We start from the raw sequence: 17,151 nt of genomic DNA, 5'->3' as shown, positions 1-17,151 counted from the left end.
CTCTGAAGCTTAGTGTAAAAGATGGGTTATTCATCAATAGATAAATGGGTTTAAAGCCAAAGGGTGTGAAGGGGATCAGAGTATGCCATCCCCAAATATGTCACTTTGGCACAAGGATTGTTTTGAGCTGCAGGCAATTTGGAAGCAGCAGATGCAAAGAAAGCTCCTTATCCTCCCCTATCTGCCTAAAGGCAGGACATAAATTTCCCTTTGCCAAGGTGTCCTCCTTCCCCTCTCTGTACTCTTAATCACTGGGGACCCCATTATCACTCCAGATATTGTACCAGATTGAGTCTGCATAACAAACCTTACTAAAACCAAAGCTTATTCTCCATTAGTTTCCCCCCATATTTATCTTCCCATAATTTACCACTTCTAGAAGTCCAAACTCCTTTTATCTCATCATTACTTCACAATTTATCACTCTTTGTTAAAATGGTATACAACTTTTTAGGTAATTACTTTTCTATGAAGGCCTCCATATGTATATGCAATAGATCTTTTCTCCTATTAATCTGTCTTTTAATTCAGGGCCCTAGCTGCTGAAAATAAGAAAATGTAGGAGAAAAGCTTTTCCTCTACAGGTGAGAGATTGTTTGGAGACAGTCCACAGTGAGGACTGAGCATGGGGCCCTCTCATATTGAAAGGTCACATAGAGATCCAGCAAAAAGGACCAAGGAAAGCAGCCAGTGAGGATCAAGGACAGCATGATGTTCTGGAAGCCAAGAGAAAAGAGGAGTTTGAGGATAAATGGTCAGCCATGTCAAATGTTGCCGAGATGCTGAGGACAGGGAAGTCATCACTGGATTTTTTAGGAAGGGGGTCACTAGAGACCTTACAATAACGTAGTCACTGGAAAGATTGGGCTGGACTCCTGATTGATGTGCATCCAGGGGAGAAGGGCAGGTGAGGGAGATGTTGAGAAACTTTCCTGTAAAGGAGGGCAGAGAAATGGGAAAGTAGCAGGAGGGTGATGCAGGGTCTATTAAGAAGGAAGAATACACATGTTTGCATACCGATGGAGTATAAATTAACAATGCATGGGGAGTGGGTAATGACAGGAACTAAGTCCTGGAGGAAGTTAGAGGAAGTGAGACTCAGTGAAGCTGGCATTTGTAAGTGGGCACTTCATCCACTGTCACAGGAGAGAAAGCAGCTCCACATGGTGGGTGGATTTAGGGGTGTGAAGATAAGGAAGTCCCCTTCTGATTACTTTTATTTCCTCAGTGGAGTGTGAAAAAAAGGTAATTAGCAGAGAGTGAGGGGAATGGGAGGCTAAAGGTGGAAGAAGGAGGATAAGTGGTGGACACAGTAGGAAGTACAGTGGGATGGGGGGGTGCCGCCAGTGTGGAGTGTTCAGCTGGTACTCAGGGTCACCAATTTAAAGTTGGACCAGTCAGCATCTCTGCATAGTTTGTTAGCCATATTCAGCCGCTTGAGGGCAGATGAAGAATAAGTGGGAAGTTGGTATTTTGATAGGGGTACAACATAGGGAGAGAGGGGCAAGGAAGTTAAGGGTCTCTGAAAAGGGAATGAATCCAAGCTGAGTTAAAAAAGAAATGCAGGCTCAAAGAAGATGGTGGAAAAATTAAGAGTGGGAGTGTAAAGGACCTGTAGGGCTTACAGCCAAAGGATTATGATCTCACCCAAACAGGGTGAGATCAAAGGATGGGAGCTGGAAGCATGGGAGGTGGTGGGCAGAGGTGAGATGTTTGGAGTCAAAAACTTTGAAGGTAATGCAGTTACTAGTAATAGCAAGGACATACATACATAGAACCAAATGACCTGCTGGGGTGGGATGGAAAGAAATATGGTTATAGATGAGATGGTTAAGGAGCCCGGTTCTTGGATGCATCATCTGTAGGAGGCTGGAGAAGGTTGGAGAGGAACTCAGTGAGGCAGACTTCAGTGAATGGGCAGGAGATGCATGCTGGCAACCCTAATGACACAGCTTGCTATGGTTTGAATGTCTCCTCCAAAACTTATGTTGAAATCCAATGGCTATTGTAAGACTTTTAAGAGGTGAGAACTTTTTTTTTTTTTTTTTTTTTGAGACAAGTCTCGCTCTGTCGCCCAGGCTGGAGTGCAGTGGCGCGATCTCGGCTCACTACAACCTCCGCCTCCCGGGTTCAAGCAATTCTCTGCCTCAGCCTCCTGAGTGGCTGGGGTTACAGGTGCCCACCACCAAGCCCGGCTTATTTTTTTGTATTTTTAGTAGAGACGAGGTTTCACCATCTTGGCCAGGCTGGTCTTGAACTCCTGACCTTGTGATCCACCCACCTCAGCTTCCCAAAGTGCTGGGATTACAGGCGTGAGCCACCACGCCCAGCAAGAGGTGAGAACTTTTAAGAGGTGATTGGGTTGCGTGGGTTCTGTTCTCATGAACGGATTAATGTCATCATCACTGGAGTGGGTTGCTTATTGCGGGAGTGGGCTCCTGATAAAAGGATGAGTTTGGGCTGATTCTGTCCCGCACTTGCTCACCATGTGATGCCTTCCACATGGATGACTCTTGCCAGATGCCGGAGCCCTCTATCATAAACTTCCCAGCCTCCCGAATGGTGAGTTAAATAAACTTGTTTTTTTTGTTTGTTTGTTTTAAATAAATTACCCAGTCTGTGATATTCTGTTATGGAAGCAGAAAACAGACCAAGACAAGCTAAAATTCATACCCAAGACCAGGGCCCCCAGCATTCTCTCCCTAACCACTACATTGTACCGCAAATTGTCACTTGGCAATGCAGATTTCTTCATTCTTAAAATGGATACATGAATAATGCATACCTGCCCGGCTGAACAATGCACATCAAGGAGCTTTGTAAGGCAATTTCCGTATGTTAGGCATACAATCCAATCTCTGCTTGACTGCGCCAAGAGGCCCGAACAACTCCAATCAGTACAGGTGTATGACCCACTTCAGCTCTTGTTATACACTCTTCTGAACTGCCTTCTGGGTCATGTATATTGCTCACCAATTTGATGTTAGGGACTGAGATGCCTTAGGGATTTGGGGACCGTGTGAAGGTAGAAATGGCAGTAAGGTAGACTTCATGCAGCTGCTGGGTTCCTGACATTGGTTACAAGTTACATCTCTCTTTAAATACAATGGGGTATGTTGCTGCTTACAGAAGCTTTGGAATGAATCCCTTTGAGAAGCAAAGCCTTCTTTTACAAAGCAGGTCATCATCTGATCATCATATTTTACTTTTTATAGAACAGGTGCCTAGGTAGAGTTGGGAATCTTGGAAACAGCCATTCATTCAAATTTACATTGATTCCGAAAATATTTCTGTAGCCCCTCCCATGTACCATGCCCTGTGCCAGGCATTGGAGACATGGAGGGGAATGGAGGAGATAGAGTTCTCATCTTCCAGGAACCCAGAATCTGGCAAGAGAAGCAGATGCTAAGCACACAGTCACACAAGTGATTCCATGCCAAACCAGCAGGAAGTGTGGGGAGTGACAAAGAGGGTGCTGGCAGGGGCAGGCCCTGCAGTCCCACTTCTGCACTGACACAGGCAAGGACCTCTTCCCTGCCTGCCACTGAGGCTGCCAGACCTTCAGAATTAGCTCCCATGCGATCTCAGCTTTCTTTCCCAACCTTCCATTTTAGAAGAGAACCCAACAATCCAAACCTGCATGGCCTCCAAAATGCACCCCGCCCCTAGGAAATGCCAACACACTCAGCACAGGCAGAGGCCTATGCCTACCTTTCCCTCTCGCACCTGGGCTGTCCCTGCAGAATTCCTGGCAGGTCCTGGTGTTAGCAGCTAAACAGGCTCACACGAGGCGCTCAGAATTCAGAACACTTGGCAGCAGGGAAGAGGATCATGGCCATTTGGAAAGGATTAGAGAGGAGTCACGCGGAGTGCGATTTGGGGTTTGCGTTTATCTCAACTGAAACTTTCCAGAAAGCTGGGACAACTGATTCCAATAAAAGCTTCCCCAAGTATTTTTGGAGGCATTGTGATGGTGCTGGGCCGTGTGGGTGGGAGTGGCTTTTCCTGGTTTGTGGAATTGCATTTCATTACTGATTAAACTTCCGTCAAATTTGTGAAGCAACATCCAGTTTCTAAGGAATGTGTCCCGGGCAGGTGAAGAGAAAAGGTAGAACCACTGGACTGAGAGGTGGAATTGAGCAGGGCCTCCTTATGGCTAAGAGATGTGGCCAAGGCCAGGGCCAGATAGGAAATCTGAGTCAGTGGGAAAACTAGGACCAGAAGCCCTCCTAGTTAAGAACTGAACTTTTCCTACTGCTTTCTGCGGGTAACAAGGGCTGAGGCTTAGAATTGTCTAGTTTGGTTTCAGTCCAGGGCAGGGTCAGGATAAGGGCCCAGCTGACTCAGAGAGCCATGGAAACAGCACTGCCAGGGAGGGGAGCTCCAGAATGAGCTGGCTGCCCTGCTGCACACCTGCCAGCCACTAAGAGAGCATTAAAGCAACGGCCCAGCAGAGGGGCTCATGCACAACCAGCCCCTCCAGCTGTAGGGGTGGGGAGCCCAGCAGGGAGGCCCTGGGAGGTTCTGGAAACCTGGCCTGGGCCCAGCTTGCTCAGTTTTTATTTTTTGTTGTTAATTTCCAGCAGTCCAGGGTTTTCAGTTACTCATTCATTCCATCCACTCAACATATGTTGATTAATCATCTACTTTGTGCCAAGTATTATGCTCCATGATTGACAGAAATTACCTCTTTGCTGCACTTCAAAGTAGTCATTCAATGCATAGCTGCTGCCATCATGGTTATTATCATGTTATTAATTGTAACAGTGACAAGCACTACTAAGATGTAGCTTCCGAGGTGGAGAAAGAAGAAACTAAGTTTTATGTATACCTACTATGTGCTGGGTCCTGGGCCAGCTTTAGACACATCTTAACCCACTGAACAGTGGCTTACTTCGCAGATGGGGAAGCTGGCGTAGAAACAAATAATTGTCACAGGTCTGAGGGCAGTAAGAGGGACTTCACAGTGGGTCCCTCTCTAGTGGCACCATTTGAGCTGGATCTTGAAGACTGATTTCACCTGGTAGAAAATAGGGAGGAAGGGAAGGGCATTCCAGGTGGAGAGAACAGCACATGCAACAGCCTAGAGGCTTAAAGTGCGAGGTAAGGGGGACAGAAGTTAAGGATGGCTAGAGAAGAGAGTAGCACTGGCAGGTGCTTGGTGCAAGGTCTGGGCAGGGTCTGTCCCAGGACACGACCTTAGGCAGAGTCTCCCTCAAGCCAACCAGCCTTCAGGAGGTGAGTTCTGAGCTGGCCATGTCCCCAGGCTTTCCTTGCTGGTGTGCTTAAGGGAGACCCTCCTGGTTTTTTGGTTTTCTGTCCTGCCTGTCCATGCCTACTGCAGCTGTTTCCAGTGCAAGGCTGAGGGTTCTCAGGTCTGGGCGGGAGCTCAGTCCTCTTCAACAAGTTCCCAGAGTTCTGGTAAGCTCTGTGGGAAGCACGTGCTCTACCCTCTCCAATCTGGTTGGCAGCCTCCTTCACAGAGAGGTACTAGGTGGCGAAGGATGGGAAGCAGGCAGCCCTTGCTTTAGTGTAGTCACTGACACTGCCAGAAGCATAGCACAGCCAAATCCCAGAGTCCCCAAACTGTGCTTCAGCTCTCACTGATGCCTCCTCATCCTCCTCCTCCACCCACACAACCCTGCAGACCCCAGACTGGGCTGTGGTTCTTCCCCCTCTGTGGAACTGCACAATTCAGAACAGCAGAGATCTTGAGCAGTCAGGAGCCCTGGATCTTCTAATCTGCCATTGATTGACTTGCTGTGTGATGCCAAGAAAGTTGCTTAACCTTTCTGAGCCTGTCTTCTGTGAAATGGGATATAATTTTCTTTGCTGTCCTAGGATTTTTGAGACCTTACTGAGTAAACACAGATAAAAACACAGTGAACTGGCAAACATGACGTGGCAGGGAGCGGAGTCAATCAGGGAGACCAACAATGCCTCAGTTATCCCCCTCACTCCCCAGAACAAAGGCACTGGCTGCTGGCATGATGGAGAGTTCGGAAAGGGGAGATGCTGGTGGGCTCTGCAGCCTCCCCTGGCCCCAGATCCTGTCCTGCCCTGGGAGGCTTCTGCCTGGGAAGGGGGTCCCGGTGCTTCCTCCACCCACCAGGGAGCCATGGTAGCCCCAGGGTGCAGGGAGCAGCAGCCTGGCGCCCACACATGGGGCTATTTGCTGCAGTGCCTTCCTTCAGCGACCTTCACCCAGCAGCCATGACACTGGACCCACCTCAGAGAAGTGTGGCGGGACCTGGCCTCAGCCAGCATCTGGCTTCCCTGCTACTCTTCAGCTCCATGACCTCCTCCTCAGCCTAAGCACTGCCAAGAGGCCCCAGCACACCTGGAAAACAAGGAGGGTGGGCAGGGGTGTGGCTGCCCAGGGCTCTGCTCTGGGTGTGAGGGGCAGAGAAGCACTGGATGTCACTGGTCTAACTCACCACTCAGTCATTCATTCAGTTATCCACCAATTACATCCTTGACAATGATTAAAGAGCACTGTGCTTATGAGGGATGATTAAGATATTCTAGTTGAGGACCCAAAGAAAATGCATTTTCAAAAGTACCCTTCCAGGCCGGTTATGTAACAGCATAGGACACAACACACCCGAGAGGCAGTGACCAACCAGAGTGCAGCAGGTGCCACACAGCAGGGGGCTGAGGCCCAGAGGACTGGACCATGCACAGGGTGGTGTGGCCTGAGCTACAGGGAAGGAAATGTGCCTTGGCCTCCCCTCCTTCACAGAGAGCCAGGGCAGGGCTCACCAACAGGGTTGCCGTGATCTGGGGAGCAGATGCTACTCAGGGTTACCAGGCACTGCACCGATGGGTTACAGCCTTCAGTCTTTAACCCCATGGGTTAAGAACCATCACGGTCTTCACTTTAGAGAGGAGGCACTTGAGGCAAGGAGAAGTATATCCACTCACCGAAACCACACAGTTTGAATACATAAGAATTGGGACGTGAATCCAGGCAAGCAGGCTGGCTGCAGTGCTGGTGTGTTTAGAGTCTACACTAAACTATACTGGAAGGATATGAGCCAATAGTCTTCCCAGATATAAGAACATCTGAGCTAAGAAGGGGCTCAAAGGACCTTGGGCATTCCCTTCTTTTAGTAAGGGACAAACTGAGGCACTGAATGGTGATATGTCCTGCCTAAAGCCACGCAGCCAGTTAGTGGCAGAGCCAGGTCTGGACTCCTAGTGCCTGACTCACTGCTGTTCTCTCTACCCTAACGACTCCAAGTGCATCAGCATAGGCATTGCCAGGAGCTCATGAGGAATGCAGACTGTCAGGTCCCACCCCAGACCTACTCAACAGAAACCACACGGTAAGCAGATTCCCAGGTGATTCCAGGCACCTTACAGTTTGAGAAGCACTGCTGCATGCTATCCTACCTTCCTGGTCTGTAACATCTGTTGCTGTGAGTATAAAGACACTGTGTTTGAACATTGTAAAATCTGCAATTACAAGATTCTGGATACTTCATCCTGAGGTCACCTTGGAATGAGATCCTCTGGGATCTGGAGGAAGCAGATGGAGGAGAAACACCAGAGCTCAATTTTTCTAAGGGCCCAGGCACACCAGTTACCACTGACCTGCTAGTAAGCCAGGAACTTAGCCCCAAGTTGGGGGTTGGCCAAGCGCAGGAAGGAGGCAGCACTCACAGAGTCCAGAGCATTCTCCACCATAGCCAGTGGCCACTTGGAGAGGGGACCTAGAGTCCCCTGGTAGGTGGCTAGGGAATGGCAGGGTTTGGGGTAGAACTTCCTGGGGCCAGAGTCTCAGCAGTGATGGCAGCCAAGAGTTGGCTTAGGGTGAGAGCCAAGGGGCTTCAGTACCCTTCTTCATTCTCTACCAGCACCTCCCCAACCTCCTGGAAAGTGCTGTGCTTCCTGCAGTTTCAAGCCTCTCCAGCCCCTGTTCCTCACCAACTCTCCCTGTGTAGAAACTCTGCAGAGAGTACGACTGTGTCTCTTAAAAAAACTTTGGTGAGGATCAGAGGCTGGACTCTGCCCAAAGCACCCACCTTGGGCTCCACACACTTTCCAGATTGCTGGCTGGTGGCCCCATGCAGAGCCCCAGACCCTGGAAAGTCAGTGGAACTGGACGGAAAAAATGGAAGGGCCAGAAAGCTTGGGGAGGACTCCAGAGCTGGGGGTGACACAGGAATAGACCAACGGCCTTTTGTTATTTCCAAGATCCTCTGAATCTGAGGCAGCCAAACAAGGCAAGAGAGTGCTGCTCCAGGTGTCAGGGATGGGGACACTTACTGAACACTTACCCAAGGCTACCACCACCATCTCCAGATCAAGCAGGAGTTTCTACCCAAAGCCCCCTCACAAGTCACTCAGCCTGCCTTCTGCTCCTCAGATGCCCACCCTTCTCTCCAGCTTCTCCCCTCTGTGTGCAGCGCCAACACTCACCCTTTCTGGGAAGCCTTGGTGCCCTCTAAGAACTGTACTGGATTCTCTACTTGTCTATGTGAGCAGTGTGTGTGTGTGTCCGTGTGTGCTGTTTGTGAGTGTGAGAATTATGTGTGTAAGAAAGGGTGTGGGAGAGTGAGATACACCTACCTTTGGCAATATTGATGTAACTCTTCTAGGGAGGATGAGAGCTCAAGCTCTCAGCGAATCCCCCTTTGACTTGCTGGGTAACTTGGGCAACCTCTCCTCCTCTCTGAGCCTTGTGTAAAATGAGGAACGAGGGTAAATTCACCCTCTTTGGGCTGGTCTGGAGATGCTCTAGGGCTCCTCAGAGAAGACTTCAGGGAGCGAGCGGCAACTGAGGAAAGGCCCACTGGTCTGGACTCCGGCCCCCACCCCCAATTACAGCAGCTCTGCTCCTATTTGCTATAATGGGCTGATTGTTGGCTTTTGTTGACAAAATGGTCTACATGTCTGGGGAAAGTTCTGAAGGATCTTTGTGGTGCTTCCAGCTAGAATACTGTAGGAGTGTACCTTTGCTCCATTCGGCACAATTCTGAGTTGTTCGACGCTGGGGCCCTTGGGCATAGTCAAGACTGAGTGGAAATATGTTCTCTCTCAGCTGGCTTGGCCCAGGAATAGCGGCAGACCATTCCTGGGAGTCCAGGGGAGAGCAGGGGGATCCAGGTACCTTTCTTGTCTCAGTTTTTGACGGCCCGGCAGTGCCCCCACCTGTTTTTTCTTCTTACCTTTCTCCACTCTCCCAGAACTTCCCAAAGGAAGCTGCTCTCATTAAAACAAGGGAGGTTGAAGATCCTAACACCACAGCCTTGTCTGGGAGGCAGCTCACCTCCTAGAACTGAGTGCAATCCTGGAGAAAACCAAGTGGATGTGCGGCCCCTTTCCACGGAGCAATTAGCTGGATAACTGTCCAGTCGCTGCTAGGCTTTGTAGAGGCATAGGCTCAGATACAAAGAGACCAGACAGTCTCTCTCTCCAAAGGGGCTGGCCACAAGCACCATGAAGACAGCAGTACCCACTGACTCAGCAACTTCACCAGCTGGAAGTCATCCCAAGGAGGTATCACAGAAAGAAAAGGCCATCTTGCATAAAGATGATCACTGTGGCATTACTCAAAATAGCCCCAAACTGGGAAACACCCAGCTATCCAGCAATAGGGGTAGTGAATTATAGAACATCAACTAGATGGAATATTATGCACCCACTAAAATTAGGCTATGTGAAAACACAGAAACAATATCAGTAATAAAATGTTAATAAAACAGAAGCAGCTCAGTACACATCAGTTAGTTTCCTTTCTTTTTCCTACAAAAGGCATGACAAGGAACTGCAGGGGAACGTGCAAACATGAAGAGTTGTGTTAGTGCAGTGGTATCATGAATGACTTGTTCTCTTATTCATATAATAAATAACTATTGTTTACTATGGGCTAGGTCTGATGCTGGGTGCTGAGGATGGAGCAGTGAATGGTAATACATTTCCTGCTCTCCACCCAGAGTTTCAAATTTAAGGAGTATTTTCTTCCTAAATGTCCTTCAAAGCTGTCACAGCATCATCTTTCAATAAAAAATAGTTGATGAGACTGGGCATGGTGGCTGGTGGCTCCCGGCTGTAATCCTAGCATGCTGAAAGGCTGGGGTAGCAGGATTGCTTGAGCCCGGGAGTTTGACATCAGCCTGGGCAATGTAGCGAGGCTCTGTCTCTTAAAAAAAAAGAAAAAATTAGCCAGGTGTGGTGATGTGTGCCTGTGATCCCAGCTTCTTGGGAGGCTGCGGTGGAAAGATTGCTTGTGCCCAGGAGGTCGAGGCTACGGTAAGCTGTGTTCGCACCACTGTTCTCCAGCCTGAGCAATGGATTAAGACTGTGTCTCTTTAAAAAAAAAAGTTGATGAGAGAAATACGCAAGGAAGGGTGCGCCTCTCCTTCTGGATAATGTATTTCATTCCAGATATCAAAACTATCTCCAGCTGGATTACATACATGTTAGAAGAAAGTTGAATGTAAATGTGGTAGTGACATTTTGGGCTTATAATGTCTTAGTTTCCTTTGTGGCAAAAAGAGTTTTAAAAAATCCATGTTGAAAAAGAGGGAAAAAGTTAGGACTTGTTACTAATCTCGTGGCTGAATAATTAAGTGTGCCTAATTCTGAAAGTAGCAAGCTAAATTATGCAGTGCCAAAAGTGACGACTCTTATACCTACACCATCCCGTCTACAGCGGCATGATTTTAGCTTTATAGCTAAAAAACGCTGCCAGAAAACCTAATAAAAGGAAGCAAAAATATTTCTGTTTATATCAAGCTGCCATTTGAGAAAGATTTTAAAATATGTTCTTTCCTATGTGTAAATCTGACAGCAGATGCATAATTAAAACCCCAGTGGAGAGTTTCCATTTAATCTTTTCAAAGTTAACTGATAAACATCCTTTAGGATGTGAAGTGATGGGTTAATTCTCTGTGGATTGTTTGGAATATCTTTGAGCTGGAATACTGTCTTCAAGAATATTGTTTCATGCTAAAAGAACACAAGACAGTATCTTTATCTTTAGGAGTTCATACAATCACAGGAAGTGCAGACAACATGCCAAAGGCCACACATGCATCTATGGTGAGTGATGCTTGTCTTAGATGTTTGTTAATTGGCAGAATGAATAAATTGATACATTCACATTAAAACAAACTTGATTTCAACCCCTAGGGAATATGTCACATAGCATAAATTGGAGAAATAATAATTATCCAGGATTTCAGTTCAGTGTAAGCAATCAGTATGAATAATTTAGACTACAAAGTGGATTTTTATTTCGCTTGAGCTATTCAGATTAACTTTCTACACAGCCTGAACGGCTGCTGAATAATCACAGGCAAAATTTTCCACTGGTACCGCACTGTGTAGACACACGTGTATCTACACGATTGCAAACTGCCCAGCTGTGGATATGGGGCCCTGTTCAAACCAAATGTCAGGACAAACATTCTACTTCATTGTGGTGTTCCATGTAACCTTGAGTACACACAGCCATACCCAAACCGTTCATTACGTCTTCCACCAGGTGAAAGCCCATTCCTGCCCTTTCTTCCCCTCCTCTATACACATGTGCTCTCAAGAGTGTGTGTGTGCACATGCACACACACGTGAACACACACATACACACACTGGTGCAAAAAAGGGCAGAAAGCAAGTGACTTCTGTCTTTAGACCACAGTTTTCCAGAAGTTCTCCTACTTGCCAGTACCCCATCTCTGCCCTTTAGGCTGGCTCTTGCCTGTGTAGCTAACTAAGACCTGCCAGATGCTTCTAACTTGTCTGGCCTGTAAATCTGTCTTGTTCTTCAAGTTTTCTCTGGACTTAATCAGTTGATGACGTGACCAATAGACCAGCAGACCAGTCCCTGCCCTGGTTACACACACGCACACACACTCTCTCTCTCACACTCAGATAGACAGACATTATTAAATATTTCAATCTCAAACAAGAACGTTCCCACCAATTATATGCATGAAATTGATGGATATTGCACAACTTGGTTTCTGGACCTAGCTGAACCCCTCATTAACTGTGTGACCACTGACAAGTCCCCTGACCCTGTGCCATATGAGATTGGACCAAAAAGGTCCCCTTCTTGTTCTAATCATCTTCAGTGAGGATGGCCAAGATATGTTGCTCAAAAATGCGGTGATCCAGCTGCCCATGTTGGAATATGCCTTAATCTCTGCCATGCAGAATAAGCTTTAACCTTTCAAAATACAGGCTGATATATACAATCATGTTATGGAATGAATGGAAGGAAAGATTTCCTATACTAAAGTCTAGATGAATCAAATATCTGGGTCTACACAACACACACACACATACATATGTCCTTTTGATTAGGCAGTATAAATAGCTAAATCAAATCATTTTGTTCCCCTGAATTCCACAGCACTGTATGAACCATACACACTGTGATACTCACTCATCAAATAAAACTGAGTATGTGCTAAGTTTCCTCTTCATTGGATAAAGAGTCAGATAAAGAATCCTGACTGCCCATTTTTTGTGGACTGAGCTTTGGCTCCCTGATCTGTTGAACCCATAAAAGCATCAATAATAATAATAATTGTTTCTGAAGATTCAGGCCATTTAAGAGAAAGAAACTATGTAAGCAGAAGAGAAACTGACCTGTGGAGATCTTTACTTAAACCTCATCCAAATGCATTTTGCAAAGAGAAAGCTGAAACGCCAATTACGCTACTTGGGGATTCAGCAGAACTTATCTGACTGATGGAAGTGACCAATTTGAACCACTGACCCAGAATATCCCAGCAGGGGCAATAATCAGCAGAGACCCTGCTACTTGTGTGGCTGTCTTGGCATCCTCACAGAGGGCTGGTTCAACCCTGAGCTGTACACGGGCTGGTTTGAATGTTTCCCCACAGATTTTGGAAGCAACATGCTGGGTCACTCATAACATAACCACATGCTTCAGTGTAGCCCTCCTACATTGCTTGCCTACATCTGAAAACACAAATCAAGAAAGAGAATATAGCTCCTTTCCACTTGACTAAATAACAGCCAATCCTGCCAGTAGGCTAAAGGCTGGGGCATGGAACAATTTCCCAACACACTGACTTGATTTTGTGTAAATTGCTGAAAGAGAAGCTTTAGAAGCTGTGGCTGGGCTCAGAATCAGTGCCTCCAAAGGAGCACCGAACAACAGATTGATGGAGCTCATCAGAGAGGCACAGAGACCACAGGCCATTGGAATGGGGCCTTATTTGGATGGACTCATGGCCCAAAAAGGAAAGGGACACTGCCAACAGCTTCTCCTTTAGCCTGTGGGTTCCATTAGGAAGCCAGAACATGTCACTGGGAAAAAGTGCTATGACCACCCAATATGTGCACAGGTGCCTCTAGGTGGAAGAAAGGGAAAGGGCGTGTTTACAAGAGCAAGAGCACAAGTCAACAATGAGCTATGGATGCATGATGTCATCCTCCAGGACTAAGCATCCTTAGTACTTTTAAGGCACTTAAAAAAAAAAAAAAAACCTCTAGTTGCTATAGCAACTTGATGCAGCTCTTAAAAGGGGATTTTTTTTGAGGGGGTCATTTTATATCTTCTATCACCATAACAACATGATATAGCTTTTTAAAGGGTATTTTTATCCAATTGTGTGTGCCTTGGACTTGGGCCATATTTGCCTTTTCTATTTAAAATAATCAGATCAAGCATGACACATGAAAAATCATTGAAGGCAAGGAAGTGCTTTCATAGACTATACATATATACTTAGAGAGACATCTCTAGCTGCTCATATGCTGCACATGGAGGCAGCCTCTCTCCCTGCCTCCAACCAGCCATCTGCTGTGGCTTATCCTGGGCAGTTACAGTCCATGCCTCTGTATCTGAACTGGCATACCAAACCACTCCAGAAGGTGTGTCTATGAAATCCCTCACTTCTCAAGCCCAGCAAATCCAGCCCCCTCCTCCAAAACTGCACAGGAGACAGTGCCTTGGGGTGACTAGAGGTGTGACCAGCCAAGTGCCTTCTTCCTTCCTGGGATTCAAAGCAGGAGTGGGGGACACACACAGCCTTGCCAAGGTGATAAGCATGCATTTCTGCTGCACTCTGTACAGGTGAGTAACCGAGGGTGGGGGCTTTGTTTCACATGACACCCAGGGCCCAGGGAAAGTGGGGGATGGGAAAAGTGAGTGAGAGAAGAGGAAGAAAGAGGAATGAAGGGGTGGATGGAGAGCAGGGGTGGCTCCAGAATTTCTCCACAGGAGCTCAGAGGCAGCAATCTGGCCACAGAGAAAGGGGTGGGGGCTTGAAGGACTATTTACACAGCATTCTTCATAAGGCTGAGAAAACGTGAACTGTTTATATCCAAAAAAAGAGAGAAGAGATGATGGAAAGAATAGGGGAACTATCCCTGCTCCCAGCTACCCCTTGGTACCACTAATGGTTGGAAAAAGTGGCAAGGGAACAAAGAAAGGGTCAAGAAATTGAAGAAGGGGCTGGGAGTTGGGGGAGAACACAAGGAAGGGAGGCAGAACAACAGCAGCTGAAGTCCTGGCCTCAGGCTAACGGGCTTTACTTTGGGGGTCGGTATATATTGTAGGAGAAGCAGGTGGGAAAGAGATCTAGGGAAAGTGATTCTGGGGCAAGTGGTCACCCTCTCCAGGGTAAAGGAGTTGGAGGCCACTGAGGGGGAAAACAGCATAAAAGAAGAAAGCGGGGAAGACTATGAAAAGAAATAAAAGTACTGAGGGTGGAGGGAGAAGGGGCATTTGAGATCATCCTGGAGAGGAAACTGAGGCCCGGGGGTTGTGGGTGGAAAACAGGAAGGAACCGGTAGCCCTTGGTACGTATTCTTAGAGGAGAAAACGGAGGCTCACAAAGGTCAGGTCACGGAGCCGGCTAGTGTTGCAGCGCAGGCGGCCTGCGGTAAGCGCCAGAGGTGGGCTTTCCTCCCTCACTGAAAGCCGGGAGGGAGAGAGAGAGAGAGAGAACGGGGTCCGGCGGAGAAGAGGACGAGACAAAAGTAAGCAAAGGGACATTAGACCGAGGGACGAGCCGAGGGACGCGGACCGAGCGGCCGAGCAGTGGAAAGGGCAGCAGGTGAAAGGCAAAGAGAGGAAAGATGCGCCGGGGGCGCGCCGCTCACCTATGGTTGACACCACGGTGCCCACGAAGTAGAAGGCGCCGGGGAAGTCCCAGCGCGGGCGCAGCGCGTCGGCGCGGACGCCCGCGGCCAGCGCGGCCTCGTAGTGCCGGAGGAAGGCGCGCAGCTCTGGCTCGGCCACGCCGTGCGCAGCGCTGAAGTTGCGCAGCGTGGCGCCCCAGCGCGCCCGCGCCTCCGCCTCGCCGGGGCTCTCGAGCGCCGAGAAGACCGTGGCACCCGCCACCAGGTAGAGGCCGATGAGCGCTGCCAGCAGCACGAAGCGGCCGGTGTCCTCGTTGAGGTGCGAGCGGCGGCAGCAGCAGCAGCAGCAGGAGGGGCGCGGCAGGCGGCGGCGGCTACGGCGGGGCGGGGGCCGGGGGCTGCGGGAGGACATGGTCCGGAGCTCAGCCCCGGGGCCGGGACGGCGCTCGGGGCCCGGGCCACGACATCCCCCCGGCGGGAGCAGGAGCGTGAGGATGGTGGCCAGGGGTCCGGGGCCGCCGCGGAGCCCCTCGCCGCCTTCGCAGAGCCCCTCGTCGCCTTCCCAGAGCCCGGACAGAGAGGCGCCTCCGCCTCCTCCCCGGCGCTCAGGCCACACGCGAGTCCCGTGGCCCAGCGGGTGCCCGGGCAGGGGCGCTCCTCTCCGCGCCCCGACGCCTCGCCGGCTCCCGCGGCTCCTTACCCGCCGCTCTCGGGCGCGGGGCTCCGCAGCTAGGCCCCTGCCGCCCGGTGGCCGGCGTCCACGGGGCCCCAGGCCTCATACTCCTCTCCAGACAGGCCGCGGGCTGCTGGCGGGGTGGGCCGTGGAGTCCGGGCGCCTAGGACCGGGACGCGGCAGCAAGGCGGGGAAAGAGTCCCCGGCGGCGTCCCATGAGGCGTTCGGGCTCGGCGGCTCCCAGGTGCGGGCTGTGCGGGCAGTCCTGCTCCCGCCCCCGGGGCTGAGCTAGCGGCGTCGGCTTCGGAGCCTCGGAGCCGAGCCGAGTCCGGGGAAGCGCTCCTTTCTCAGCTCCAGCCGAAGAGCCGCCCGGCAGGGAGAGGCGGAGTCACTGGCGCCCGGGGCGGGGTGTTGGGGAGGGGTGAGTAGGGACAGGAGGGAGGGGGTGGAGAGTTGGGCTGCTGCGACGCCTCCCGGTGGCTCTGGCGGCACCAATGCGGGGCACCGGAGCAGGTGGCCGACTGCGGTGCGGGCTACCACTCCGCCGGGGAACCTCGTCTTGCTCCTCCCTGCGCTTCGCCTCTGGAATCCCTCCCTTATCTCATGCCGCGGTGAAACTTTGCTCAAGTTGGTGGTGCTCTGAGGTCTCCAGGGCTGGAGGCCGCGCGACGCGAATCGCCGACACTGGATTCTCGGGCGCTAGTCCGAAGTTTAAGTTCCCTTCGTTCACTCCTTTGCCCTGGATCGAACCGCAGCCCCAGGACGCAGCGGGTTCCATTGGAAAAGGGAAATCGGGGAGAGGCGGTCGCTGGGCTCCGGGCGCCCTGGGAACGAGGGCGTTTGCTCCCCCTCCCGACCGAGCGGGCGGCCGGCGTCAGCACCGCGGACAGCGCATCGGTGCCGCAGCCGCGGGCGGGCTCCGCTAGGGCTGCAGGGGTCCGAGGCGCGGGCAAGGCTGCTCAACCCGTTGCGCTATGCACCCCAAACCCTCCCTGTTTTCCTTTCTACCTCCCGTGTGCACCCCCCTACCCGCCACCCGAGGCAGGTGCGGTCGCTGAAGCAGGCTGCTGACAGGGCGGGGACGCTGCGGAATAGAGACGGGGGAGGAGTCAAGCTCGGGTAGGGGGCCAAGGTGCCACCGAGAGAAAGAGCCCAGGCCCGGGGGACTGCCGGGCTCCTCTCGCCACCCCAGCTCACCGACCCCTCTAGCCCGAGGCGGGGAATAAGACCCTGGCTGCGGTAGAGAGTAGAGGAATAGAGGAGGTGTAAGGGAAGCTCACTAGCAGCTCCCCTGAGGCCGGCGCGGGGAACGGTGTGCTATGGAACGCCCGGGGGAAATGGTCGTCCCGCTACGCCCCACCGCGGCAGGAAAAGACGACGGATGCCCCGCGCGGCTGCGGGTGCTCCTC

The 17,151-nt window shown here is 50.6% G+C and overlaps 1 protein-coding gene across 1 annotated transcript in view; it reads right to left on the bottom strand.

Annotated features, from left to right (window-relative positions):
• The window catches only part of KCNK12 (potassium two pore domain channel subfamily K member 12), a 56,311-nt gene extending 40,175 nt beyond the window's left edge, over positions 1-16,136 (bottom strand). The window contains exon 1 of the mRNA XM_055240867.2: positions 15,091-16,136. Within this exon, the coding sequence (XP_055096842.1) occupies positions 15,091-15,481 (391 nt within the window). The 5' untranslated portion in view covers positions 15,482-16,136. The remainder of the gene's footprint in view (positions 1-15,090) is intronic.
• Positions 16,137-17,151: the final 1,015 nt, after the last annotated feature.

Source organism: Symphalangus syndactylus, chromosome 14 (genome assembly GCF_028878055.3).
Source record: "Symphalangus syndactylus isolate Jambi chromosome 14, NHGRI_mSymSyn1-v2.1_pri, whole genome shotgun sequence".
In the NCBI taxonomy this organism is placed as follows: domain Eukaryota; kingdom Metazoa; phylum Chordata; class Mammalia; order Primates; family Hylobatidae; genus Symphalangus; species Symphalangus syndactylus.
The sequence above is the reverse complement of the archived record's forward strand: the minus strand, read 5'-3'. Positions and strand labels throughout refer to the sequence as shown.